General features: G+C 47.3%; 2 protein-coding genes and 1 gene segment (V, D, J or C); all 3 read right to left on the bottom strand.

The window, feature by feature from the left end:
• Positions 1-817: 817 nt before the first annotated feature.
• On the bottom strand, positions 818-9,121 carry LOC309327741 (Ig gamma chain C region-like). The segment is given in 7 exons: positions 8,703-9,121; positions 7,260-7,598; positions 5,818-6,114; positions 4,235-4,531; positions 2,355-2,648; positions 1,773-1,880; positions 818-1,608 (listed from the first exon to the last, which is right to left on the bottom strand).
• A 777-nt stretch (positions 9,122-9,898) lies between these two features.
• LOC309327742 (CD276 antigen-like) lies at positions 9,899-17,148 on the bottom strand. Of its 4 annotated transcripts, none has more exons than XM_081837189.1 (6): positions 16,760-17,148; positions 15,349-15,687; positions 12,799-13,095; positions 11,094-11,387; positions 10,887-10,988; positions 9,899-10,712 (listed from the first exon to the last, which is right to left on the bottom strand). In XM_081837189.1, exons 1-6 carry the CDS (start codon positions 16,800-16,802, stop codon positions 10,618-10,620), a joined length of 1,170 nt encoding a protein of 389 aa, XP_081693315.1. In that variant the 5' UTR covers positions 16,803-17,148; the 3' UTR covers positions 9,899-10,617. The 4 variants fall into 4 exon arrangements, with proteins under 4 accessions (XP_081693315.1, XP_081693314.1, XP_081693313.1 ...); XM_081837188.1 differs by having other exon boundaries at positions 9,899-10,715; positions 16,760-17,146; XM_081837187.1 differs by having other exon boundaries at positions 10,887-10,994; positions 16,760-17,143.
• Positions 17,149-17,859: 711 nt separating this feature from the next.
• On the bottom strand, positions 17,860-24,670 carry LOC309327743 (CD276 antigen homolog). 6 transcript variants are annotated; one of them, XM_081837191.1, is made up of 6 exons: positions 24,235-24,670; positions 22,814-23,152; positions 20,705-21,001; positions 19,179-19,478; positions 18,978-19,079; positions 17,860-18,787 (listed from the first exon to the last, which is right to left on the bottom strand). In XM_081837191.1, the coding sequence occupies exons 1-6, from the start codon at positions 24,275-24,277 to the stop codon at positions 18,693-18,695; spliced, it is 1,176 nt and encodes a 391-aa protein (XP_081693317.1). In that variant the 5' UTR covers positions 24,278-24,670; the 3' UTR covers positions 17,860-18,692. The 6 variants fall into 6 exon arrangements, with proteins under 6 accessions (XP_081693317.1, XP_081693321.1, XP_081693320.1 ...); XM_081837195.1 differs by having other exon boundaries at positions 18,978-19,046; positions 19,185-19,478; XM_081837194.1 differs by having other exon boundaries at positions 17,861-18,790; positions 18,978-19,046; positions 19,185-19,478.
• Between the last annotated feature and the right edge of the window lie 416 nt (positions 24,671-25,086).

Below are 25,086 nucleotides of genomic sequence, written 5' to 3'. Positions count from 1 at the left end.
GCTTGTCAACGGAGAAGTTTGAAAACCAAGGTTCCACTGCAGTTTATACTGGTGATTCCAAAGTCTTCTTTGCATATTTTAAAATGATGTTCTTCATGATGTTCTGTTAGATATTTTTGTGAGCCCCTTAGAGGTTTTCTTAACACCGAGTGGTATATATGAATGTTGTTAAATAATTTAAGATAGAATGTGTATACACCTGCTTTTAAAAAGGGGTTGCCGAGTGGATAACGTCACCTTAGATTTTAGGTGGCCCAACAAGCGCCTTGTTCTCCAAACTTTTTGCTTCCGGCCCTGAGGATTATTGAGGCCTAACAGTCACAAAATGGCAGGGCAGAGGCAGAGCAGGTCACAAACTAGAGGCAGAGTTTGCCATAAGCAGCTGGCAGTCACAGATCTCCTTCTCTGTTAAGAATGATTTGCAGCGGCCCAAAGCTTATTTGGGAGCCTCAAAGCTTATTTGCCAACTCCCTGGGCCCCTGGGTGCCCCAGCACCCGCAAATTCCCCATGAAGGGGCCAGGCACCCACAAATTTTAGTGCATGTGGGTATTGGGACAGTGTGCAGTTCCCCAAAGCAGCATTGAGCCCTTGGGCATAATTCAATGCTATTTCAAGGACAGATGATTTCATAAAATTGTGGAACTGAAGAGTTGGAAAGGACCCCGGAGAACACACTGCATTGCAAGAATCTTTTGCCCAACATCAGGCACTGGTGCTGTCAATTATTTTCTCCTACATCAGAATGACTACAGTTTTGGGATTTTTTTTAAAATAAACACTTTATTGAAATCTGTTTTTCCATAAAGAATTTAGAACACAACAAGCAAGAAACATAACTTGGTAGACATCAAGCTAAAGTATAGCCATACAGATAATGCAGTGTATAAGGTGAAAAACTAAAGGAGAAAAGAAATCATATTATACACAAACTGGGACAGGGAGGGAAATCATGGGGAAAGAGGAGAGGCAGACTGGGGGATGTGTTGGTGAAGCAGCACCAGGCAGGATTGAACCCTCTTGCTCTCGATGCTGCAGTCAGAGCGGGGAGGCAAGGAGATGCAGCTTCTTGTTCCCCAACCTTCCTCCTGACATGAAGGGTTTATTAACCTTAATTAAACATTAACTGAACCCTCAAGCTAGGCACTCTTTCGTATGTCACAACACAACTGTTCATCAGTATTAAGATCAGGCTGGATCAGATGTTCTTTGGGCTTGTTTGGGGCCCTGAGTTGGCAGAGGCACAGCCCTGAAACTAACAAATTATAATATCCATTTTAAAAACCTCAATATTCCTTGGTTTCTTTGAATTCCCAAAGAGTGCAGAGCTCTACTATATGTATATAATTTCAGAATGGAAGGTTGATTTCAAATGATTTAAATCGCCTTGACTTTAAAATGAAGCCTCTTGCAATTATCATACTTGAAATAGATTTTCTAGAAAATACATAATGAAATGGAACAATATTGCATTGCCTAGAACAACCCTGTGCCAAAATGTTATTCCGTGGACTGTTAGATACCAAAGACTTCATCTGGCTTTCCCCTCCTGACTTTCGACATCTTCTTCAGGAGTGTTTCTTCATTCAGCGCAGCTTGCGCTTACGGGGCTGATAAGAGAGAGAGAGAGAGAGAGAGAGAGAGAGAGAGAGAGAACGCAATAATCAGGTGTCTCCAAACTGCAATCAGTAGTCCCGTGCCCCAGCACTGCAGCCTTGCCTCCCCACGGACTCTGCTGCCCTTTCTGCCACCACTCCCAGCAGCCCCAACTCACCTCTGCGTCTTTGGTACATCAACGTCGCTCCAACTCCCATGCAAAGTCCCACAACATGTCCCGCAGATCCCAATAGCCAAGTCATCGGTGATCCAAAGTATCCTAGAGCTGGAGGAGAGTCAGTTGGAGATGCAGGTTTAAGTTTTGGCCAATGTGATTTGGTACTACATTCTGGGGATGAGGGGTGGGTAATTCCATCACCCTCTGTTAAGGTTCCAAGCGGTTGCTCGAGAGCAAGCAGGCAAATGCCTCCTTGCTCGGCTGTGAAGCCTTGCTTTTGATGCCAAAATAAACTTTATCTGTCCAGAGCGCCACTCTCCCATGGCTGGCAGAATGCACGAGTGGGCGGTCCTTAAACCTTCCCCAGCAAAGTAGTTTCTTGATGCTCAGTTGCGCCTCCCCTCTTGGCGCGCCTGGCACCGCCTCGCCTCCTCCGAGCCCTGAAGCTCCTCTCTACTGGAGGCGTGGTTTCTCTCCTCCTCTGAGGAGGAGTTGCTTCCCACGATCTTTGGGGGCTCTCTGCAATCCATCGGCTTTTCCCCTCTCCCCGCTGAGCCGATGGCAGTTCCCTGACATCCTCACCTTCTGGCTCCCAGGGGATCGTCTCCTCCAGTGGTGCCTCCAGTGCTTCATGTTGTACCTGGCAGGTAAAATTGGCTGCAAAATGGCCCTGCTTTGGGAAGAAGACGCGTCCGGTTGAGAACGTCCCATTTGGATTCTGTACAAGTTCCGACTCATATATTCTCCCTTGTATCGGCTCCCCATTTTGCAGCCACTGCACTTTAACATTTTGTGGGTAAAACCCACACACTAGGCACTCAGCTACCAAGAACGACTTCCCTGGTGGCCTGGTGAGCATATGAAGTTCTGGGCGAGCTGCGAGGAGAAGAAAGAGATGTTGAGGTCCTGCAAGTCTGGTGATGGCCAAGAGAGGGAGACACTGCAGATTATAAAGGCAACCCACCTAACAGTCTCTGAACAGTCCACAGTTGTGTGAATGCATTACACAAGAGCAGCTCAGCACCAGAGCATCTGCCTTGCATGCAGAAGGTCTCAGGTTCAATCTCTGGTGTCTCCAGGCAGAGCTGAGAAAAGCTGCCTCCTGAAATCCAGACAGCTGCTGCCAGGCAGCAAATACAATACTGCGCTAGATGGACACCGGTCCAAGTCCAACTATTTCCTGAGACCAACAAAAGTCACTATTGAATAGCTGCAGTTTGCCTTAAGAAGTCTGATATTCCCCTCCCATGCCATCATTTCCCCCAAGTCAAATTAAGAGTTGCACTCCTGACATCAACATCATCACCATCACCATCATCATCATTTATTTATACCCCACCCATCTTGTTGGGTTTCCCCAGCCACTCTGGGCAGCTCCCAAAAGAATATTAAAAACAGGATAAAACATCAAACATTAAAAACTTCCCTAAGCAGGGCTGCCTTCAGATGTCTACTGAAAGTCAGATAGTTGTTTATTTCCTTGACATCTGATGGGAGAGCATTCCACTACCGAGAAGGCCCTCTGCCTGGTTCCCTGTAACCTCACTTCTTGCAGGGAGGGAACCACCAGAAGGCCCTCGGAGCTGGACCTCAGTGTCTGGGCAGAACGATGGGGGTGGAGACGCTTCTTCATTTTGACCCAAAGAGAAGAATGAAGAAGGAATTGGAGTATGTATGCTGTTACATACATGCTCTGCCCCTTAACTGTAGGAACAATACAGGACTAGAGCCAGTAGTAAATCAGAAGCTGTGCTTTGTTTTCCGAATGTTTTGGAAGTCAAATGCACTTCCAGAACGGATTCCGTTCGACTTCAAAGGTACGACTGTATTTTCAGTCAGACCTATGTGCTCCATTTAAAGGGAGTAAAAATGCCATTCTAGTCCATCACAGCCTGGGGGGGGGGGAGAGGTCAATGGAGGCGCCAGACGGACCTCACTACAGGTCCTGTGAGGTAAGGATGGGGCAAGTGTGGCTCTCCAGTGTCCTTTGACTACAACTCCCATCATTCTGACCATTGGCTTCTCTGCCTAGGTCTGACGGGAGCAGGAGCCCATCCACATCTGGAGGGTCACAGGCTCCCCATCTCTGAAAATGGGGTACATTATGCCTTTTTGCTAATTATAGCGCCCTGTTAAGTAGTGTGTGAAGCCACCATTTTAATGCGATTTCCAGCTGATTTGCAAGAAGGCGGTGCCTTAGCAATCATGAGGGGCCCTAGTAAGGAAGCAGATTTGACTGGGTGGGCCTTCACCCACCTCAGCAGATAAGTTCTTGCAGGATTCTTTATCATGGAGCAGACACTACTGTTTAGAGCAAAGGGATAGAGAGCTTTGAGGAGTAAATTAAGCAGACGCAGAACAGGGTAGAGAGTGCGAGTCAGAACTGGCTCTCACTAAGGGGGAACTGTGCTTAGCATGGGCATTTCAGGACTCCAGGTTACACAGGAAAGGCTCCCACTTACCTACCACCTTCAGCTCAAAATCTTGACTGACTGGATCTTTTCTCGCTTGGTGATGGATGTGGCATGAGAAGGTAACGCCAGCGTCAGAGATTTGTGGTGTGAACTCCAGGACACTCTCTGCATAGAAGAGACCATCGGGGCCTTCCTGGACAGGGGGCAAGTCAACTTTCAGAGTCTCACTGCCTCGCAGCCACTTTACAGAGACATTGCCGGGGTAAAAGTCAGATGCCGTGCACAAGAAGTTGCTTGGTTCGCCCAGCTCTACGTCTGTGAGGCCGAGTGTTAGGCGTGGGAGAGCTGGAGGCAGAGAGGAGAGTTAGGAGAGCATCTCCATTGGCAGCTTAAAGGGTGCTGGGAACTGTAGCTCCATGAGCAGCAAGCTGCAGTTCCCAGGATTCTTTACCAGAAGCCACATTTAAGTGTGCTTTAAATGTATGGCATGGATGTGACTTCCCTCTTCCCTTCTGCGATAAAAGGCAACTCTTAGTACAAGGAAGTTGGCGTAGAAGTCATGGTTGAAGCACGCATTGGAATCTGCAGATCAAATCTCACCCTTGGCAGCTTAACTGGGCTTTGTTAAAGGGTGCTGGGAACTGTAGCTCTGTGAGCAGCAAGCTACAGTTCCCAGGACTCTTCAGACAAAGCAATATCCGTTAAATGTGCTTTAAATGTATGGCACATCAGTGCCCTATGCCAGTCGTTTGGGGTTCCGTTTTCATTCAGCAGAGTCACCCAAAAATTCTTCCTAAATCTTCTTTCTCAGTTCAGCTCATCTGTTGGTGAATTCCCATGTGGGAATAAATACCTCACCCATTCCAGTTCTGCTTAAAGTATTTATTGAAGAATTAACATGACAACTTATACAACTGCTGCCCTGAGGAAAATAAATTAAAACTAAGTACAGTGATCATTCCTTCTCTGTGCTCCTCAGGCATCTGGGCAGAGCGACAGCCAGCTTGCTCTCATTCATAGCCTGTCTAATAAAGAAGTCTGTTGCTAAGGCAACCTGTTGCTGGGGAAAACTTGTTGCTGGGAGAAAACTTGTTGCCAGGGGCGATACTATGCAATTTCAAGTCTATTTTTATCATAGTACTTAGTTTGGCCAGCTGCACCTTTGTGGGGCCATGTGTCTGTTAAATGTGCTTTAAATGTATGGCCTAGATGTGCTTTGGCAATGCTGAACTAGTGTGGCACTAGCGTGGAGGCAAACTCGACTGGGTGGGGCTTCATCCACTTCAGCAAAGAAATTCTTGACTGTTTCTATATCATGGAGGAGACACAACCTGGTTTGAGCAAAAAGCTATAGAGTTTTGAGGAGAAAAATACACAGAGGCAGAACAGGCTAGAGAGCCAGAAATGGGTCTCCTTAAGAAGGGGAAGTGGTTCCTAATGCCTTTTTTCTAGAAAATGTGGTGCCAGAACTCATTAACAGCTCCCTTGTTCTCTTAACAATGGCCATGGCGCCCACCTGAAAGGTGCTGGAACTGAGTTCCGGATCAAAAAAAGCCCTGGTAGTTAGCATGGGCAGGGGGGCGAGGGGGGGGCCAGGATTCCAGGGTCGCACAGGAAAGGCTCCCACTTACCTACCACCTTCAGCTCAATATCTTGACGGATTGGGTCTTTCACTGCCTGGTGTTGGATGTGGCATGAGAAGGTGACACCATCATCGGAGATTTGTGGTATGAAGTTCAGGACACTCTCTGCATAGAAGAGGTAATTGACCCCACGCTTGGCAGGGGGCGAGTCAACTTTCAGAGTCTCACTGCCTCGCAGCCACTTCACAGAGACACGGCCAGGGTAAAAGTCGGATGCTGCACACGTCAAATTGATTGGTTTTCCCAGCGGCACTTCTGTGGGGCCGAGTGTTAGCCGTGGTGGAGCTGGAGGGAGAGAGGAGAGTTAGGAGAGCATCTCCTTGGGCAGCTTAAAGGGTGCTGGGAACTGTAGATCTGTGAGCAGCAAGCTGCAGTTCCCAGGATTCTTCACTGGAAGCCACACGAGTTAAATGTGCTTTAAATGTATGGCATGGATGTGACTTCCCTCTTCCCTTCCGTGATAAAGGGCAGCTCTCAGTACAAGGAAGCTGGAGCAGAAGTCATGGTTGAAAGCACGCACTAGGAATCTCCAGATCTAATCTCACCTTGCTCATGAACTCATTAGGTGGCCTTTACGTTACACACTATACTCTTAGCCCCAAGTCCTGCCTGGCCTGCCCCCCAAATGCAGTATGAGCTGCAGTCCTGTATCTCCACTATGCCATCCCTCAAGGTCTGGGAAACTGTCCCGCTTGGGCTACTGCAATGCACTCTATGTGGGGCTACCTTTGAAGGTGACTTGGAAACTACAACTAATCCAGAATGCAGCAGCCAGACCTGTGACTGGGGGCGGCCGCCGAGACCACATAACACAGGTCTTGAAAGACCTACATTGGCTCCCAGTACGTTTCTGAGCACAATTCAAAGTGTTGGTGCTGACCCTAAATCGCCGTGGCCCAGTGTACCTGAAGGAGTGTCTCCACCCCCATCATTCAGTTTGGACTCTGAGGTCCAGCGCTGAGGGCCTTCTGGCGGTTCCCTCCCTGCGAGAAGTGAGGTTACAGGGAACAAGACAGAGGGCCTTCTCGGTAGTGGCACCCTGTGGAGCACCCTCCCATCAGATGTCAAGGAAATAGGCAACTATCTGACGTTTAGAAGACATCTGAAGGCAGCCCTATTTAAGGAAATTTTTAATGTTTGATTGCTTTATCATTATCATTATCCTTATTATTATTCTGTTGAAAGCTGCCCAGAGTGGCTGGGAAAACCCACCTAGATGGGCAAGGTATAAATGATGATGATGGTGGTGGCGGTGGTGATGATGATGATCATCATCAAAATAGGGCTCTGTCAGGTCTGTTTGGCCCGGAGTTAACATGAAGCGCTTCATAGGATGTGCTTTAAAATGGTATTTTACATCAAGGACTTTAATGTGAAATATGTTTAGTGCTTTAAAAAAGGCTTTCCGCCCACCGCCTTGCATCCCTTACCTTCTAATTTCAATGCCACTTTCCCTTCAGCAACGTCAGGAGTATGGGTAACAGAACACGTATACTCCCCGGCATCCTCGCCTCTTACATCTGTGATGATGACGCTGGCATTGCCCTCTCGCAGCGACTGCAAATTAAGTACTGCTCCCCTAGGTCTAAAGATTGAAATGCTCCCATGCCACATTATAATGGTTCTTCCTCTCAGCGACCATTTCACAACCATGACAGAATCGTCTATGGTCCTGGGAGGGTCAAAAGTGTAATAACAAGGCAGGAATGCATTAGAGTGTGGCCCTGCCTGGACGGGGGATGAAGGGACCTGGATTATCACGGCTGCCCCTGAAAAGGACAAAGAGATACAGTTAGACTGTAATTAGACTGGACCTCCATCACAGGCTAAAGCCATCATAAACCAGTTTTAACTTTTAAGATTCCTGCAGACCGTAGTTATGCAAAAATGGGATTCCTGAAGTCCTTTGGTTAAAAAACAAAACAAAACCAGGCTGGTTGGAGGAGTTCGAGGACTACCGGTACTTTAAATCTGAATGCGGGATGCACCTTTGACTTCTCAAAAAAAGTAACCATCCACTGTGGGCGCTGGGGGGGGGGGAGTACCTCTGGTGTGGGACACGTCAAGCTCTTTCTGGGGTGGCTTGTCCAACTTTGGTCCTCAGTCTTCACTCAGCTCTCACCTGTGGCTATTATTATTATTACTATAATAATTATAATTATAATTATTATTATTATTATTATTCCGGCCTATACCCAGAGGTCTCAGGGCAGTTCACATAAAAAGAGCCAAGAAGCTGTCAGCAGGCGATAGTGGCCACATCCCGGGAAAGGCTTCGACTGGACGGCTAAATGAGGTGAGGACAGCTGATGGGTCTCAAACCCTCAGTGAGCTAAGAGATTTCCCCTGCCTGTGAAGACAAGTTCCAGCTATAGAGGGAAGTGAGGGGCAGATGGGGCTCGTCAATCTGTGAAGCTGGCCCATCTAGGAGAAGGAAAAAATTTTCCATGTGGGACATCTTCAGCAGAGGCTAAGGAGTAAACCCTATACGAATCTGGAGTGGAGTCCCTTAGGCAGTTGGATGGTGCCTTGGACGCCTCCTTCAGGCAATTCCTGAGCCAAGCTGGTACCAAATGTATTGCTCTGGTCTGCTTTGCCTTATACTGAATCAGACCATCAATCCACCTAGGCCAGTACTCTCTACACTGACTGGCAGAGGCTCTCCAGGTTTCAGACAGGAAACCTCTCCTAGTCCTTTTGGACTAGGCCTCCTGGCCGCCCGCTTCCCGGCTCCTGCTGGTCTTTGCGAAGCCGCCTCTCCCTCCCTCCCTCCCTCCCTCCCTCCCTCCCTCCCTCCCTCCTCCTCCATTGCCCTAGCCCCCAGGAGCCCCCCCAACTGGCAAGGGTCCTCCGGGTGAGGGGATGCGACTTACATGCACCCTGCAAGGAGAACAGCAAACACGAGAAGCTGGGCATTCTGGGGCCGCCTTGCTTACTTTCGTTTCTCCAGAAAGGATAGGAGTGCAATGTGCACCTGAGAGACAAAAGTTCAGTTGAACTGTGACTCCCGGGTGTCAGATCAAAACATTCTGCTTTTAAGCAAGCCAGCCCAGACAGGCGTGTAGAAGTTAGGTGTGTTTCTTTTCTTTTTTACAAAAACCTCAGTTTTCGAACACAATCCGTTCCAGAAGACCGTTTGAGTTCCAAAATATTCAAAAACCGAAAACTCAATACGGAAGCATCAGTACAATAGGGAAACTCAAAACGGAAGCCATGTGGTATGTTTGACTTCCGAAAAGTGTTCGAAAACTTAAGCAGTTACTTCCAGCATTCGAGTTCCGAAATGTTTGTCAACGGAGAAGTTTGAAAACCAAGGTTCCACTGCAGTTTATACTGGTGATTCCAAAGTCTGCCTTGCATATTTTAAAATAATGTTCTTCATGATGTTCTGTTAGATATTTTTGTGAGCCCCTTAGAGGTTTTCTTAAAACCGAGTGGTATATACGAATGTTGTTATATAATTTAAAATAGAATGTGTTTACACCTGCTTTTAAAAAGTGGTTGCCGAGGGGATAACGTCACCTTCGTTTTTCGATGGCTGATCAAGCGCCATGTTCTCCAAACTTTTTGCTTCCGGCTTTGAGGATTATTGAGGCCTAACAGTCACAAAATGGCAGGGCAGAGGCAGAGCAAGTCACAAACTAGAGGCAGAGTTTGCCATAAGCAGCTGGCAGTCACAGATCTCCTTCTCTGTTAAGAATGATTTGTAGCGGCCCAAAGCTTATTTGGGAGCTCCTAGGTGCCAACTCCCTGGGTGCCCCAGCACCCACAAATTCCCCTTGAAGAGGCCGGGCACCCACAAATTGTGGTGCATGTGGGCATTGGGATAGTGCGCTGTTCCCCAAAGCAGCATTGAGCCCCTGGGCATAATTTTATGGTGTTTCAAGGACGGATGATTTCATAGAATAGTGGAATTGAAGAGTTGGAAAGGACTCTGAGAGCCGTCTAGTCCAATACACTGCGTTGCAAGAATCTTTTGCCCAACATCAGGCACTGGTGCTGTCAATTATTTTCTCCTACATCAGAATTACTACAAATTTGGGATTATTTTTTTTAAACACTTTATTGAAATCTGTTTTTCCATACAGAATTTAGAACACAAAAAAACAAGAAACATAACTTGGAACAGGTGAAGCTAAAGTATAGCCATACAGATAATGCAGCGTATAAGGTGAAAAACTAAAGGAGAAAAGAAATCATATTATACACAAATTGGAACAGGGAGGGAAATGATGGGGAAAGAGGAGAGGCAGACTGGGGGATGTGTTGGTGAAGCAGCACCAGGCAGGATTGAACCCTCTTGCTCTCGATGCTGCAGTCAGAGCGGGGAGGCAAGGAGATGCTACTTCTTGTTCCCCAACCTCCTTCCTGACATGAAGGGTTTATTAACCTTAATTAAACATTAACCAAACCCTCAAGCTAGGCACTTTTTCATATGTCACAACACAACTGTTCATCAGTATGAAGATCAGGCTGGATCAGGTGTTCCTTGGGCTTGTTTGGGGCCCTGAGTTGGCAGAGGCACAGCCCTGAAACTAACAAATTATAATATCTATCTTAAAAGCCTCCTTGGTTTCTTTGAATTCCCGAAGAGTGCAGAGCTCTACTATATGTATATAATTTCAGAATGGAAGGTTGAATTTAAATTATTTAAATTGCACTGACTTTAAAACGAAGCCTCCTGCAATTATCATACTGGAAATGCATTTTTAAGGAAATACATAATGAAATGGAACAATATTTCATTGCCTGGAACAACCCTGTGCCAAAATTTCATTCCGTGGACTGTTAAATAACAAGAACATCATCTCGATTTTCCCTCCTGACTTTCGACGTCTTCTTCAGGAGGGTTTGGTCATTCGGTTCAGCTTGCTTATACTTGGCTGCTAAGAGAGAGAGAGAGAGAGAGAGAGAGAGAGAGAGAGAGAGAGAGAGAGAACGCAATAATCAGGTTCCTCCAAACTGCAATCTGTAGTCCCGTGCCCCAGCACTGCAGCCTTGCCTCCGCACCGACTCTGCTGCCCTTTCTGCCACCACTCTCAGCAGCCCCAACTCACCTCTGCGCCTTTGGTACATCAACGTCGCACCGATTCCCATGCCAAGTCCCACAAGGTGTCCCAGAGATCCTAGAAGCCAAGTCAACGGTGATCCAAAGTATCCTGGAGCTGGAGGAGAGTCAGTTGGAGATGCAGGTTTAAGTTTTGGCCAGTGTGATTTGGTACTACATTCTGGGGATGAGGGGTGGGTAATTCTATCACCCTCACCTTCTGGCTCCCAGGAGATCGTCTCCTCCAGTGGTGCCTCCAGTGCTTCATGTTGTACCTGGCAGGTATAACTGGCTGCAAAATGGCCCTGCTGTGGGAAGAAGACGCGTCCGGTTGAGAACGTCCCGTTAGGATTTTGTTCAACTTCAGACTCGTATATTCCTGCTTGTATCGGCTCACCATTTTGCAGCCACTGCACTGTAACATTTTGTGGGTAAAACCCACACACTAGGCACTCAGCTACCAAGAACGTCTTTCCTGGTGGCTTGGTGAGCATATGAAGTTCTGGGCGAGCTGCGAGGAGAAGAAAGAGATTTGAGGTCCTGCAAGTCTGGTGAAGGCCACTAGAGGGAGAAATTGCTGATTATAAAGGCAACCCACCTAACAGTCTCTGAACAGTCCACAGTTGTATGAAATGCATTACACAAGAGCAGCTCAGCACCAGAATATTTGCCTTGCATGCAGAAGGTCTCAGGTTCAATCTCTTCCTGCAGCCAATCAGAAGCTGCTCTTTTGTTTCCAAAAATTTTGGAAGTCGAACAGACTTCTGAAATGGATTCGGTTCAACTTCCAAGGTACGACTGTATTTTTAGTCAGACCTATGCCAACAAAGATCCGTATAGTTAAAGCCATGGTTTTCCCAGTAGAGATGTATGGAAGTGAGAGCTGGACCATAAAGAAGGCTGATCACCGAAGAATTGATGCTTTTGAATTATGGTGCTGGAGGAGACTCTTGATAGTCCCATGGACTGCAAGAAGATCAAATGCATCCATTCTTAAGGAAATTAGCCCTGAGTGCTCATTGGAAGGACAGATTGTGAAGCTGAGGCTTCAGTACTTTGGCCACCTCATGAGAAGAGAAGACTCCCTGGAAAAGACCCTGATGTTGGGAAAGATGGAGGGCACAAGGAGAAGGGGACGACAGAGGACGAGATGGTTGGACAGTGTTCTCGAAGCTACAAACATGAGTCTGACCAAACTGTGGGAGACAGTGGAATACAGAAGTGCCTGGCGTGCTCTGGTCCATGGGGTCACGAAGAGTTGGACACGACTAAACGACTAAACAACAACAACAACAATGCGCTCCCTTTAAAGGGAGTAAAAATGCCATTCTAGTCCATCACAGCCTGAGGGGGGGGGAAGAGGTCAATGGAGGCGCCAGACGGACCTCACTACAGGTCCTGTGAGGCAAGGACGGGGAAAGTGTTGCTCTCCAGTGTCCTTTGACTACAACTCCCATCATCCTGACCATTGGCTCCTCTGCCCAGGTCTGACGGAGCCCATCCACATCTGGAGGGTCACAGGCTCCCCATCTCTGAAAATGGGGTACATTACGCCTTTTTGCTAATTATAGCGCCATGTTAAGTAGTGTGTGAAGCCACCATTTTAATGCGATTTCCAGCTGATTTGCAGGAAAGTGGTGCCTTAGCAATTGTGAGGGGCCCTAGTATGGAAGCAAATTTAACTGGGGGGGGGGTTTCATCCACCTCAGCAGATAAGTTCTTGCAGGATTCTTTATCATGGATCAGACACTAATGTTTAGAGCAAAGGGATAGAGAGCTTTGAGGAGGAAAATAAGCAGAGGCAGAACAGGGTAGAGAGTGCGAGTCAGAACTGGGTCTCACTAAGGGGGAACTGTGCTTAGCATGGGCATGGGGGAGGTGGGCAAGAACTCCAGGGTCGCACAGGAAAGACTCCCACTTACCTACCACCTTCAGCTCAATATCTTGATGGATTGGGTCTTTCACTGCCTGGTGTTGGATGTGGCATGAGAAGGTGACACCAGCGTCGGAGATTTGTGGTGTGAACTCCAGGACACTTTGTGCATAGAAGAGGTAATTGGCCCCACGCTTGGCAGGGGGCGAGTCAACTTTCAGAGTCTCACTGCCTCGAAGCCACTTCACAGAGACACCGTCAGGGTAAAAGTCGGATGCTGTACATGTCAAAGTGCTTGGTTTTCCCAGTGGCACTCCTGTGGGGCCGAGTGTTAGGCGTGGGGGAGCTGGAGGGAGAGAGGAGAGTTAGGAGAGCATCTCCTTGGGCAGCTTAAAGGGTGCTGGGAACTGTAGCTCCGTGAGCAGCAAGCTGCAGTTCCCAGGATTCTTCACTGGAAGCCACACGAGTTAAGCGTGCTTTGAATGTGTGGCATGGATGTGACTTCCCTCTTCCCTTCCATGATAAAAGGCAGCTCTCAGTACAAGGAAGCTGGCGCAGAAGTCATGGTTGAAAATATGCACTAGGAATCTGCAGATCAAATCTCACCTTGCCCATGAACTCATTAGGTGGCCTTTACGTTACTCACTATCCTCTTAGCCCCAAGTCCTGCCTGGCCTGCCCCCAAATGCAGTAAGAGCTGCTGTCCTGTATCTCCACTATGCTATCCCTCAAGGTCTGGGAGACTGTCCCGCTTGGGCTACTGCAATGCGCTCAACGTGGGGCTACCTTTGAAGGTGACCTGGAAACTACAACTAATCCAGAATGCGGCAGCTGCACGGGTGACTGGGAATGGCTACCGAGACCATATAACACCAGTCCTGAAAGACCTACATTGGCTCCAGTACATTTCTGAGCACAATTCAAAGTGTTGGTGCTGCCCTTTAAAGCCCTAAACGGCCTTGGCCCAGTATACCTGAAGGAACATCTCCACCCCCATCATTCAGCCCAGACTCTGATGTCCAGCGCTGAGGGCCTTCTGGTTGTTCCCTCCCTGCGATAAGGAGGGAACCAGGCAGAGGGCCTTCTCAGCAGTGGCATCTGTCCTCCTATCAGATGTCAAGGAAACAAACAACTATCTGACTTTTAGAAGACACCTTAAGGCAAACCTGCTTAGGGAAGTTTTTAATGTTTGATGTTTTATTGTTTTTAATATTCTGTTGGGAGCTGCCCAGAGTGACTGGGGAAACCCACCTAGATGGGTGGGGTATAAATAAATAAATGGTGATGATATTTGTCAAAGCGTGCTTTTGTCAAGCCTCTCTTGAGAGGTCACATCTCAGTTCTGTAGCACCACCACAAAGGAGGCCCTGCTCTGTTTCCCTGCAATGAACATCTCTAAATGATGGAACATGAAACTGCAGCTCTCCTCAAAACCTCATCTCCAGAGGAGTAGGCTTGAATGCGAGCTGGTGTTCCCTGTAATACACGGCCCTAACCAATTTAGGATATCAAGATATGCATCTTGAAAAATGCTGGGAAGTATAATGGCAGCCAACACAGTTGAGAAAGAACCAGTGTTATGTGCTTCATATAGGCAAATTCTTTCCGAGGGAGCACCGTGGCTATGCTCCCCAAAACTGAGACTCAAATTATAAGTATTTATTTATTTAAATATTTCTGTCCCACACCATCAGCAGCCATTTTGTATTATGGGCCAGAAATCTAATTCACATAAAAGATAAAAATACAGTATTTACCATACAAAATAAAAACCTTTAAAATACAGTTGCAGCAGTTCAAGAAACGGAAGTGTACGAATTGGAATTCCAATACCCACTTACCTGGGAGTAAGCTTCAGTTAACTCAGCTGGACTTTTAGGACCACACTGTAAGCATTCATCAAATAACCATTTCTAAAGCCAGAGAAGGCAAGGTAGTATTGCATGGAGCCTAAAATATTTTGATGTGGGAGCTAGGCAGGCTGCCCTGGAGCATGACAAAGGCAGGGAGCCACCACTGAAAAGGATCTCTTGCTGCTCATCATGTGTCATGGTGAAGTTGGTTGTAGTACTCAGAGAAAGGAGAGATGATTTCCACAGGTAGGTTTATTCCAATGATAGATGTAGAAGTAGCAAGTCTTGGCTTTAGCATCCTAGTTTAGCTGCCCTGTTCTGGTGCAGTGTGTGGGTTCTGTCTTACAGAAAAGTGAACATAGAGGTGTTCCTCGCTACACCTCTCTATTCCATTGCCTTATGTAGTTTTCTCTCCAGCATGGTTCAAATCTGGTTATCAGAGCTGGGTTGGGAGAAAAGTCCTTCAAGCAACGGACCATAGGGAGCCAAGGCAAGGGTGCAGAGCGGCGTTGAGCAACTGCACATTTTATTCTCTTGTAGAAATAGACACTGCCCAGCTGCTTAATATCACAATGAGGCAGATACATGAATAAAACTAGGGCCCTGTCAGGTATGTTTAGCCTGGAGTTAACGTGAAATGCTTCAAAGGATGAGCTTTAAAATGGTATTTTACATCAAGGACTTTAATGTGAAATATGTTTAGTGCTTTAGAAATGGTTTCCCACCCGCCGCCTTGCCTCCCTTACCTTCCATTTTCAATGCCACCTTCCCTTCCGCACTGTCAGGAGTATGGAGAACGAAACACGTATACTCCCCAGCATCCTCCTCCCTTACGTCCGAGAGGTAGAGGGTGGCGTTGCCCTCTGGCAGCCGCGTCGCATCAAGCACTGCTCCCCTCGGTCTAAACACTGTGATGCTGGTATCAAACTTTGCAACGTTTTTTCCTCTCAGCGACCATTTCACAATCAGGAAATCAACGTTTATGGGCCTGGGAGGGTCTAAGGAGAAGTGGCAAGGCAGGAATGCGTTAGAGTGTGGCCCTGCCTGGACGGGGGATGAAGGGACTTGGATTATCACGGCTGCCCCTGAAAAGGACAAAGAAATACTGTTAGACTGTAATTAGACTGGACATCCATCACAGGCTAAAGCCATCATAAGCCAGTTTTAACTTTTAAGATTTCTGCAGATTGTAGTTATGCAAAAAAGGGATTCCCAAAGCCCTTTGGTAAAAAATCAGGCTGGTTAGAGGAGTTTGAGGACTAGTTTAAATCTGAATGCAGGATGCGCTTTTGACTTCTCAAAAAAAGTAACCATCCACTGTGGGCGCAAGGAGAGGGGGAGTACCTCTGGTGTGGGACACGTCAAGCTCTTTCTGGGGTGGCTTGTCCAACTTTGGTCCTCAGTCTTCACTCAGCTCTCACCTGTGGCCATTATTATTATTATTATTATTATTATTATTATTATTATTATTATTATCATTATTATTATTATTCCGGCCTATACCCAGAGGCCTCAGGGCAGTTCACATAAAAAGAGCCAAGAAGCTGTCAGCAGGTGATAGTGGCCACAGCCAGGGAAAGGCTTCGACTGGACGGCTAAATGACGTGAGGACAGCTGATGGGTCTCAAACCCTCAGTGAGCTAAGAGATTTCCCCTGCCTGTGAAGACAAGTTCCAGCTATAGAGGGAAGTGAGGGGCAGATGGGGCTCGTCAGTCTGGGAAGATGGCCCATCTAGGAGAAGGGAAAAAACTTCCTTGTGGGACATCTTCAGCAGAGGCTAAGGAGTAAACCCAACACAAATCTGGAGTGGAGTCCCTTAGGCAGTTGGATGGCGCCTTGTACGCCTCCTTCTGGCAACTCCTGAGCCAAGCTGGTACCAAATGTATTGCTCTGGTCTGCTTCGCCTTATACTGAATCAGACCATCAGTCCACCTAGGCCAGTACTCTCTACACTGACTGGCAGAGGCTCTCCAGGTTTCAGACAGGAAACCTTTCCTCGTCCTTCTAGGACTAGGCCTCCTGGCCGCCCACTTCCCGGCTCCTGCTGGTCTTTGCGAAGCCGCCTCTCCCTCCCTCCCTCCTCCTCCATTGCCTGAGCCCCCAAGAGCCCCCCCCCCAAGTGGCAAGGGTCCTCCAAGTGAGGGGATGCGACTTACATGCACCCTGCAAGGAGAGCAGCAAACACGAGAAGCTGGGCATTCTGGGGCCGCCTTGCTTACTTTCGTTTCTCCAGAAAGGATAGGAGTGCAATGTGCACCTGAGAGACAAAAGTTCAGTTGAACTGTGACTCCCGGGTGTCAGATCAAAACATTCTGCTTTTAAGCAAGCCAGCCCAGACGGGCGTGTAGAAGTTGGGTGTGTTTCGTTTCTGTTTACAGAAACCTCAGTTTTCGAACACAATCCGTTCCGGAAGACCGTTTTGAGTTCCAAAATATTCAAAAACCGAAAACTCAATACGGAAGCATCAATACAATAGGGAAACTCAAAACGGAAGCCATGTGGTATGTTTGACTTCCGAAAAGTGTTCGAAAACTGAAGCAGTTACTTCCAGCATTCGAGTTCCGAAACGTTTGTCAACGGAGAAGTTTGAAAACCAAGGTTCCACTGCAGTTTATACTGGTGTTTTCAAAGTCTCCTTTGAATATTTTAAAATAATGTTCTACATGATGTACTGTTTGATATTTTTGTGAGCCATTTAGAGGTTTTCTAAAAACCGAGTGGTATATATGAATGTTGTTATATAATTTAAAATAGCATGTGTATACACCTGCTTTTAAAAAGTGGTTGTTGAGGGGAGAACGTCACCTTAGTTTTTAGGTGGCCCACCAAGCGCCGTGTTCTCAAAACTTTCTGCTTCCGGCCTTGAGGATTATTGAGGGCTAACAGTCACAAAATGGCAGGGCAGAGGCAGAGCAGGTCACAAACTAGAGGCAGAGTTTGCCATAAGCAGCTGGCAGTCAATAGATCTCCTTCTCTGTTAAGAATGATTTGTAGCGGCCCAAAGCTTATTTGGAAGCCCATAGATGCCAACTCCCTGGGGCCCTGGGTGCCCCAGCACCCCCAAATTCCCCTAGAAGAGGCCGGGCACCCTCAAATTGTGGTGCATGTGGGCATTGGGATAGTGCGCTGTTCCCCAAAGCAGCATTGAGCCCCTGGGCATAATTTAATGCTGTTTCAAGGACGGATGATTTCATAGAATTGTGGAATTGAAGAGTTGGAAAGGACTCTGAGAGCCATCTAGTCCAATACACTGCATTGCAAGAATCTTTTGCCCAACGTCAGGCACTGGTGCTATCTATTATTTTCTCCTACATCTGAATTACTACAAATTTGGGATTTATTTATTTTTTAAACACTTTATTGAAATCTGTTTTTCCATACAGAATTCAGAACACAAGAAAACAAGAAACATAACTTGGAACAGGTGAAGCTAAAGTATAGCCATACAGATAATGCAGCGTATAAGGTGAAAAACTAAAGGAGAAAAGAAATCATATTACACACAAACTGGGACAGGGAGGGAAATTACGGGGAAAGAGGTGAGGCAGACTGGGGGATGTGTTGGTAAAACAGCACCAGGCAGGATAGAACCCTCTTGCTCTCGATGCTGCAGTCAGAGCGGGGAGGCAAGGAGATGCAGCTTCTTGTTCCCCAACCTCCATCATGACATGAAGGGTTTATTAACCTTAATTAAACATTAACCAAACCCTCAAGCTAGGCACTTTTTCGTATGTCACAACACAACTGTTAATCAGTATGAAGATCAGGCTAGATCAGGTGTTCTTGGACTCGTTTGGGGCCCTGAGTTGGCAGAGGCACAGCCCTGAAACTAACAAATTATAATATCCATCTTAAAAGCCTCAATATCCCTTTGTTTCTTTGAATTCCCGAAGAGTGCAGAGCTCTACTATATGTATATAATTTCAAAATGGAAGGCTGAATTTAAATTATTTAAATCGCCTTGACTTTAAAATGAAGCCTCCTGCAATTATCATACTGGAAATGCATTTTCTAGGAAATACATAATGAAATGGAACAATATTTCATTGCCTGGAACAACCCTGTGCCAAAATTTCATTCCGTGGACTGTTAAATAACAAAAACTTCATCTGGATTTTCCCTCTTGACTTTCGACGTCTTCTTCAGGAAGGTTTCGTCATTCAGTTCAGCTTGCTTATACTTGGCTGCTAAGAGAGGGAGAGAGGGAGAGAGAGAGAGAGAGAGAGAGAGAGAGAGAGAGAGAGAATGCAATAATCAGGTGTCTCCAAATTGCAATCTGCAGTCCCGTGCCCCAGCACTGCAGCCTTGCCTCCCCACAGACTCTGCTGCCCTTTCTGCAACAGCTGCCCTTTCTTCCCAGCAGCCCCAACTCACCTCTGCGTCTTTGGTACATCAACGTCGCTCCAACTCCTGTGCCAATTCCCACAAGGTGTCCCAGAGATCCTAGAAGCCAAGTCATCGGTGATCCAAAGTATCCTGGAGATGGAGGAGAGTCAGTTGGAGATGCAGGTTTAAGTTTTGGCCGATGTTATTTGGTACTACATTCTGGGGATGAGGGGTGGGTAATTCCATCACCCTCACCTTCTGGCTCCCAGGGGATCGTCTCCTCCAGTGGTGCCTCCAGTGCTTCATGTTGTACCTGGCAGGTAAAACTGGCTGCAAAATGGCCCTGCTTTGGGAAGAAGACGCTTCCGGTTGAGAACGTCCCGTTAGGATTTTGTTCAAGTTCAGACTCGTATATTCTCCCTTGTATCGGCTCCCCGTTTTGCAGCCACTGCACTGTAACATTTTGTGGGTAAAACCCACACACTAGGCACTCCACTACCAAGAACCTCTTCCCTGGTGGCCTGGTGAGCATATGAAGTTCTGGGCGAGCTGCAAGGAGAAGAAAGAGATTTGGTGAAGGCCACTAGAGGGAGACATTGCTGATTATAAAGGCAACCCACCTAACAGTCTCTAAAGGCCACAGTTGTATGAAATGCATTACACAAGAGCAGCTCAGCACCAGAGCATCTACCTTGCATGCAGCTGCTGCCAGGACAATACTGCGCTAGATGGACAAAGGGTCTGAGTCCAACTATATCCTGAGACCAACAAGAGTCACTATTGCATAGCTACAGTTTGCCTTAAGAAGGCACTCGGGGAAAAGGTTAATTCTCCCCTCCGGTGCCATCATTTCCCCGCAGTCGAATTAAGAGTTGCACTCCACAGCAGTTTTGATTTAAGGGGAAAAGGCTCCAAGATATCCAATAATGGCCTGACATGTGGCTTGACCTCAAGAGAAGAATGGGATGAAGAAGTAATTTATTGTGCCCTGTTTGTGACCACTAGAGGCTTCCGATTGGTGATTTTTGGAGGCAGAAGGCTGTGTTGCTTCCATGCCAAGTGCTTAGTCTGGAATCACCATCCTGTCATGTTTTGTGCTTTTTAATGATTACTGACATGCAGCCCTTTAATTGCATATTTTAGTCAGACCTATGTTCCCTTTAAAGGGCAGGTGTGTGTGAAAAATGCCATTCTAGTCCATCACAGCCTGGGGGGAAAAGAGGTCAATGGATGTGCCAGACGGACCTCACTACAGGTCCTGTGAGGCAAGGACGGGGAAAGTGTGGCTCTCCAATGTCCTTTGACTACAACTCCCATCATTCTGACCATTGGCTTCTCTGCCCAGGTCTGACAGGAGCTGGAGCCCATCCACATCTGGAAGGTCACAGGCTTCCTATCTCTGAAAATGGGGTACATTAAGCCTTTTTGCTAATTATAGCGCCATGTTAAGTAGTGTGTGAAGCCACCATTTTAATGCGACTTCCAGCTGATTTGCAGGAAAGCGGTGCCTTAGCAATCATGAGGGGCCCTAGTGTGGAAGCAAATTTAACTGGGTGGGCTTTCATCCACCTCAGCAGATAAGTTCTTGCAGGATTCTTTATCATGGAGCAGACACTACTGTTTAGAGCAAAGGGATACAGTGTTTTGAGGAGGAAAATAAGCAGAGGGAGAACAGGGTAGAGAGTGCGAGTCAGAACTGGGTCTCACTAAGGGGGAACTGTGCTTAGCAGGGGCATTTCAGAACTCCAGGTTACACAGGAATGGCTCCCACTTACCTACCACCTTCAGCTCAATATCTTGACGGATTGGGTCTTTTGCTGCTTGGTGTTGGATGAGGCACGAGAAGGTGACACCAATGTCGGAGATTTGTGGTGTGAACTCCAGGACACTCTCTGCATAGAAGAGGTAATTGGGCCCACGCTTGGAAGGGGGTGAGTCAACTTTCACAGTCTCGCTGCCTCGCAGCCACTTCACAGAGACACCGTCAGGGTAAAAGTCGGATGCTGCACACGTCAAATTGATTGGTTTTCCCAGGGGCACTTCTGTGGGGCCGAGTGTTAGGCGTGGGGGAGCTGGAGGAAGAGAGGAGAGTTAGGAGAGCATCTCCTTGGGCAGCTTAAAGGGTGCTGGGAACTGTAGCTCCGTGAGCAGCAAGCTGCAGTTCCCAGGATTCTTCACCGGAAGCCACACGACTTAAGCGTGCTTTGAATGTATGGCATGGATGTGACTTCCCTCTTCCCTTCCACAGTAAAAGGAAACTCTCAGTACAAGGAAGTTGGCGCAGAAGTAATGGTGGAAAACATGCACTGGGAATTTGCAGTTCAAATCTCACCTTGCCCATGCGCTCGTTAGGTGGCCTTTACGTTACTCACTATCCTCTTAGCCCCAAGTCCTGCCTGGCCTGCCCCCCAAATGCAGTATGAGCTGCAGTCCTGTATCTCCACTACGCCATCCCTCAAGGTCTGGGAAACTGTCCCGCTTGGACTACGGCAATGCGCTCTATACGGGGCTACCTTTGAAGGTGACCTGGAAACTACAGCTAACCCAGAATGCGGCAGCTACACTGGTGACTGGGAGTGGCTACCGAGACCGTATAACTCCAGTCCTGAAAGACGTACATTGCCTCCAGTACATTTCTGAACACACTTCAAAGTGTTGGTGCTGCCCTTTAAAGCCCTAAACGGCCTTGGCCCAGTGTACCTGAAGGAGCGTCTCCACACCCATTATTCAGCCCAGACTCTGATGTCCAGCGCTGAGGGCCTTCTGGTGGTTCCCTCCCTGCGATAAGTGGGGTTACAGGGAACCAGGCAGAGGGCCTTCTCAGCAGTGGCATCTGTCCTGTGGAACACCCTCCTATCAGATGTCAAGGAAACAAACAACTATCTGACTTTTAGAAGACACCTTAAGGCAACCCTGCTTAGGGAAGTTTTTAATGTTTGATATTTTATTGTGTTTTTAATATTCTGTTGGGAGCTGCCCAGAGTGGCTGGGGAAACCCACCTAGATGGGTAGGGTATAAATAAATAAATAAATGATGATGATATTTGTCAATCGTGCTTTTGTCAAGTCTCTCTTGAGAGGTGACATCTCAGTTCTGTAGCACCACCACAAAGGAGGCCCTGCTCTGTTTCCTTACAATGAACATCTCTTAATGATGGAACCTGATATCAAGATATGCATCTTGAAAAATGCTGGGAAGTATAATGGCAGCCAACACAGCTGAGAGAGAACCAGTGTTATGTGCTTCATATGTGGGAGCTAGGCAGGCTGCCCTGGAGCATGACAAAGGCAGGGAGCCACCATTGAAAAGGATCTCTTGCTGGTCATCATGTGTCATGGTGAAGTTGGTGTGGTACCCAGAGAAAGGAGAGATGATTTCCACAGGTAGGTTTATTCCAATGATAGATGTAGAAGTAGCAAGTCTTGGCTTTAGCATCCTAGTTTAGCTGCCCTGTTCTGGTGCAGTGTGTGGGGTCTGTCTTACAGAAAAGTGAACATAGAGGTGTTCCTCGCTACACCTCTCTATTCCATTGCCTTATGTAGTTTTCTCTCCAGCATGGTTCAAATTTGGTTATCAGAGCTGGGCTGGGAGAAAAGTGCTTCAAGCAACGGACCATAGGGAGCCAAGGCAAGGGTGCAGAGCGGCGTTGAGCAACTGCACATTTTATTCTCTTGTAGAAATAGACACTGCCCAGCTGCTTAATATCACAATGAGGCAGATACATGAATAAAACTAGGGCCCTGTCAGGTATGTTTAGCCTGGAGTTAACGTGAAATGCTTCAAAGGATGAGCTTTAAAATGGTATTTTATATCAAGGACTTTAATGTGAAATATGTTCAGTGCTTTAGAAATGGTTTCCCACCCGCCGCCTTGCCTCCCTTACCTTCCATTTTCAATGCCACCTTCCCTTCCGCACTGTCAGGAGTATGGAGAACGAAACACGTATACTCCCCAGCATCCTCCTCCCTTACGTCCGAGAGGTAGAGGGTGGCGTTGCCCTCTGGCAGCCGCGTCGCATCAAGCACTGCTCCCCTCGGTCTAAACACTGTGATGCTGGTATCAAACTTTGCAACGTTTTTTCCTCTCAGCGACCATTTCACAATCAGGAAATCAACGTTTATGGGCCTGGGAGGGTCTAAGGAGAAGTGGCAAGGCAGGAATGCGTTAGAGTGTGGCCCTGCCTGGACGGGGGATGAAGGGACTTGGATTATCACAGCTGCCCCTGAAAAGGACAAAGAAATACTGTTAGACTGTAATTAGACTGGAGCTCCATCACAGGCTAAAGCCATCATAAGCCAGTTTTAACTTTTAAGATTCCTGCAAACTGTAGTTATACAAAAAAGGGATTCCTGAAGCCCTTTGGTTAAAAAAAACAACAAAAAACGAGGCTGGTTAGAGGAGTTTGAGGACTAGTTTAAATCTGAATGCTGAATGCGCCTTTGACTTCTCAAAAAAAGTAACCATCCACTGTGGGCGCAAGGAGAGGGGGAGTACCTCTGGTGTGGGACACGTCAAGCTCTTTCTGGGGTGGCTTGTCCAACTTTGGTCCTCAGTCTTCACTCAGCTCTCACCTGTGGCCATTATTATTATTATCATCATTATTATTATTTCCGCCCTATACCCAGAGCTCTCAGGGCAATTCACATAAAAAGAGCCAAGAAGCTGTCAGCAGGTGATAGTGGCCACATCCCGGGAAAGGCTTCGACTGGACGGCTAAATGACGTGAGGACAGCTGATGGGTCTCAAACCCTCAGTGAGCTAAGAGATTTCCCCTGCCTGTGAAGACAAGTTCCAGCTATAGAGGGAAGTGAGGGGCAGATGGGGCTCGTCAGTCTGGGAAGATGGCCCATCTAGGAGAAGGGAGAAACTCTGACCCTAAACCTCCACTCCCTTGTGGGACATCTTCAGCAAAGGCTAAGGAGTAAACCCAACACAAATCTGGAGTGGAGTCCCTTGGGTAGTTGAATGGCACCTTGTACGCCTCCTTCTGGCAACTCCTGAGCCAAACTGGTACCAAATGTATTGCTCTGGTCTGCTTCGCCTTATACTGAATCAGACCATCAGTCCACCTAGGCCAGTACTCTCTACACTGACTGGCAGAGGCTCTCCAGGTTTCAGACAGGAAACCTTTCCTCGTCCTTCTAGGACTAGGCCGCCTGGCCGCCCGCTTCCTGGCTCCTGCTGGTCTTTGCGAACCCGCCTCTCCCTCCCTCCCTCCCTCCCTCCCTCCTCCTCCATTGCCTGAGCCCCCAAGAGCCCCCCCCCAAGTGGCAAGGGTCCTCCGAGTGAGGGGATGCGACTTACATGCACCCTGCAAGGAGAGCAGCAAACACGAGAAGCTGGGCATTTTGGGGCCGCCTTGCTTACTTTCGTTTCTCCAGAAAGGATAGGAGTGCAATGTGCACCTGAGAGACAAAAGTTCAGTTGAACTGTGACTCCCGGGTGTCAGATCAAAACATTCTGCTTTTAAGCAAGCCAGCCCAGACGGGCGTGTAGAAGTTGGGTGTGTTTCGTTTCTTTTTACAAAAACCTCAGTTTTCGAACGCAATCCGTTCCGGAAGACCGTTTTGAGTTCCAAAATATTCAAAAACCGAAAACTCAATACGGAAGCATCAATACAATAGGGAAACTCAAAACGGAAGCCATGTGGTATGTTTGACTTCTGAAAAGTGTTCGAAAACTGAAGCAGTTACTTCCAGCATTCGAGTTCCGAAATGTTTGTCAACGGAGAAGTTTGAAAACCAAGGTTCCACTGCAGTTTATACTGTTGATTCCAAAGTCTGCCTTGCATATTTTAAAATAATGTTCTTCATGATGTTCTGTTAGATATTTTTGTGAGCCGTTTAGAGGTTTTCTTAAAATCGAGTGGTATATACGAATGTTGTTATATAATTTAAAGTAGCATGTGTATACAACTGCTTTTAAAAAGTGGTTGCCGAGGGGATAACGTCACCTTCGTTTTTCGATGGCTGATCAAGTGCCGTGTTCTCCAAACTTTCTGCTTCCGGCCTTGAGGATTATTGAGGGCTAACAGTCACAAAATGGCAGGGCAGAGGCAGAGCAGGTCACAAACTAGAGGCAGAGTTTGCCATAAGCAGCTGGCAGTCACAGATCTCCTTCTCTGTTAAGAATGATTTATAGCTTGTTTGGGAGCCC

Source organism: Podarcis erhardii (genome assembly GCF_964252035.2).
Source record: "Podarcis erhardii genome assembly, chromosome: 13".
NCBI classification, from domain to species: Eukaryota; Metazoa; Chordata; class Lepidosauria; order Squamata; family Lacertidae; genus Podarcis; species Podarcis erhardii.
This window is presented reverse-complemented; position numbering and strand designations above follow the sequence as displayed.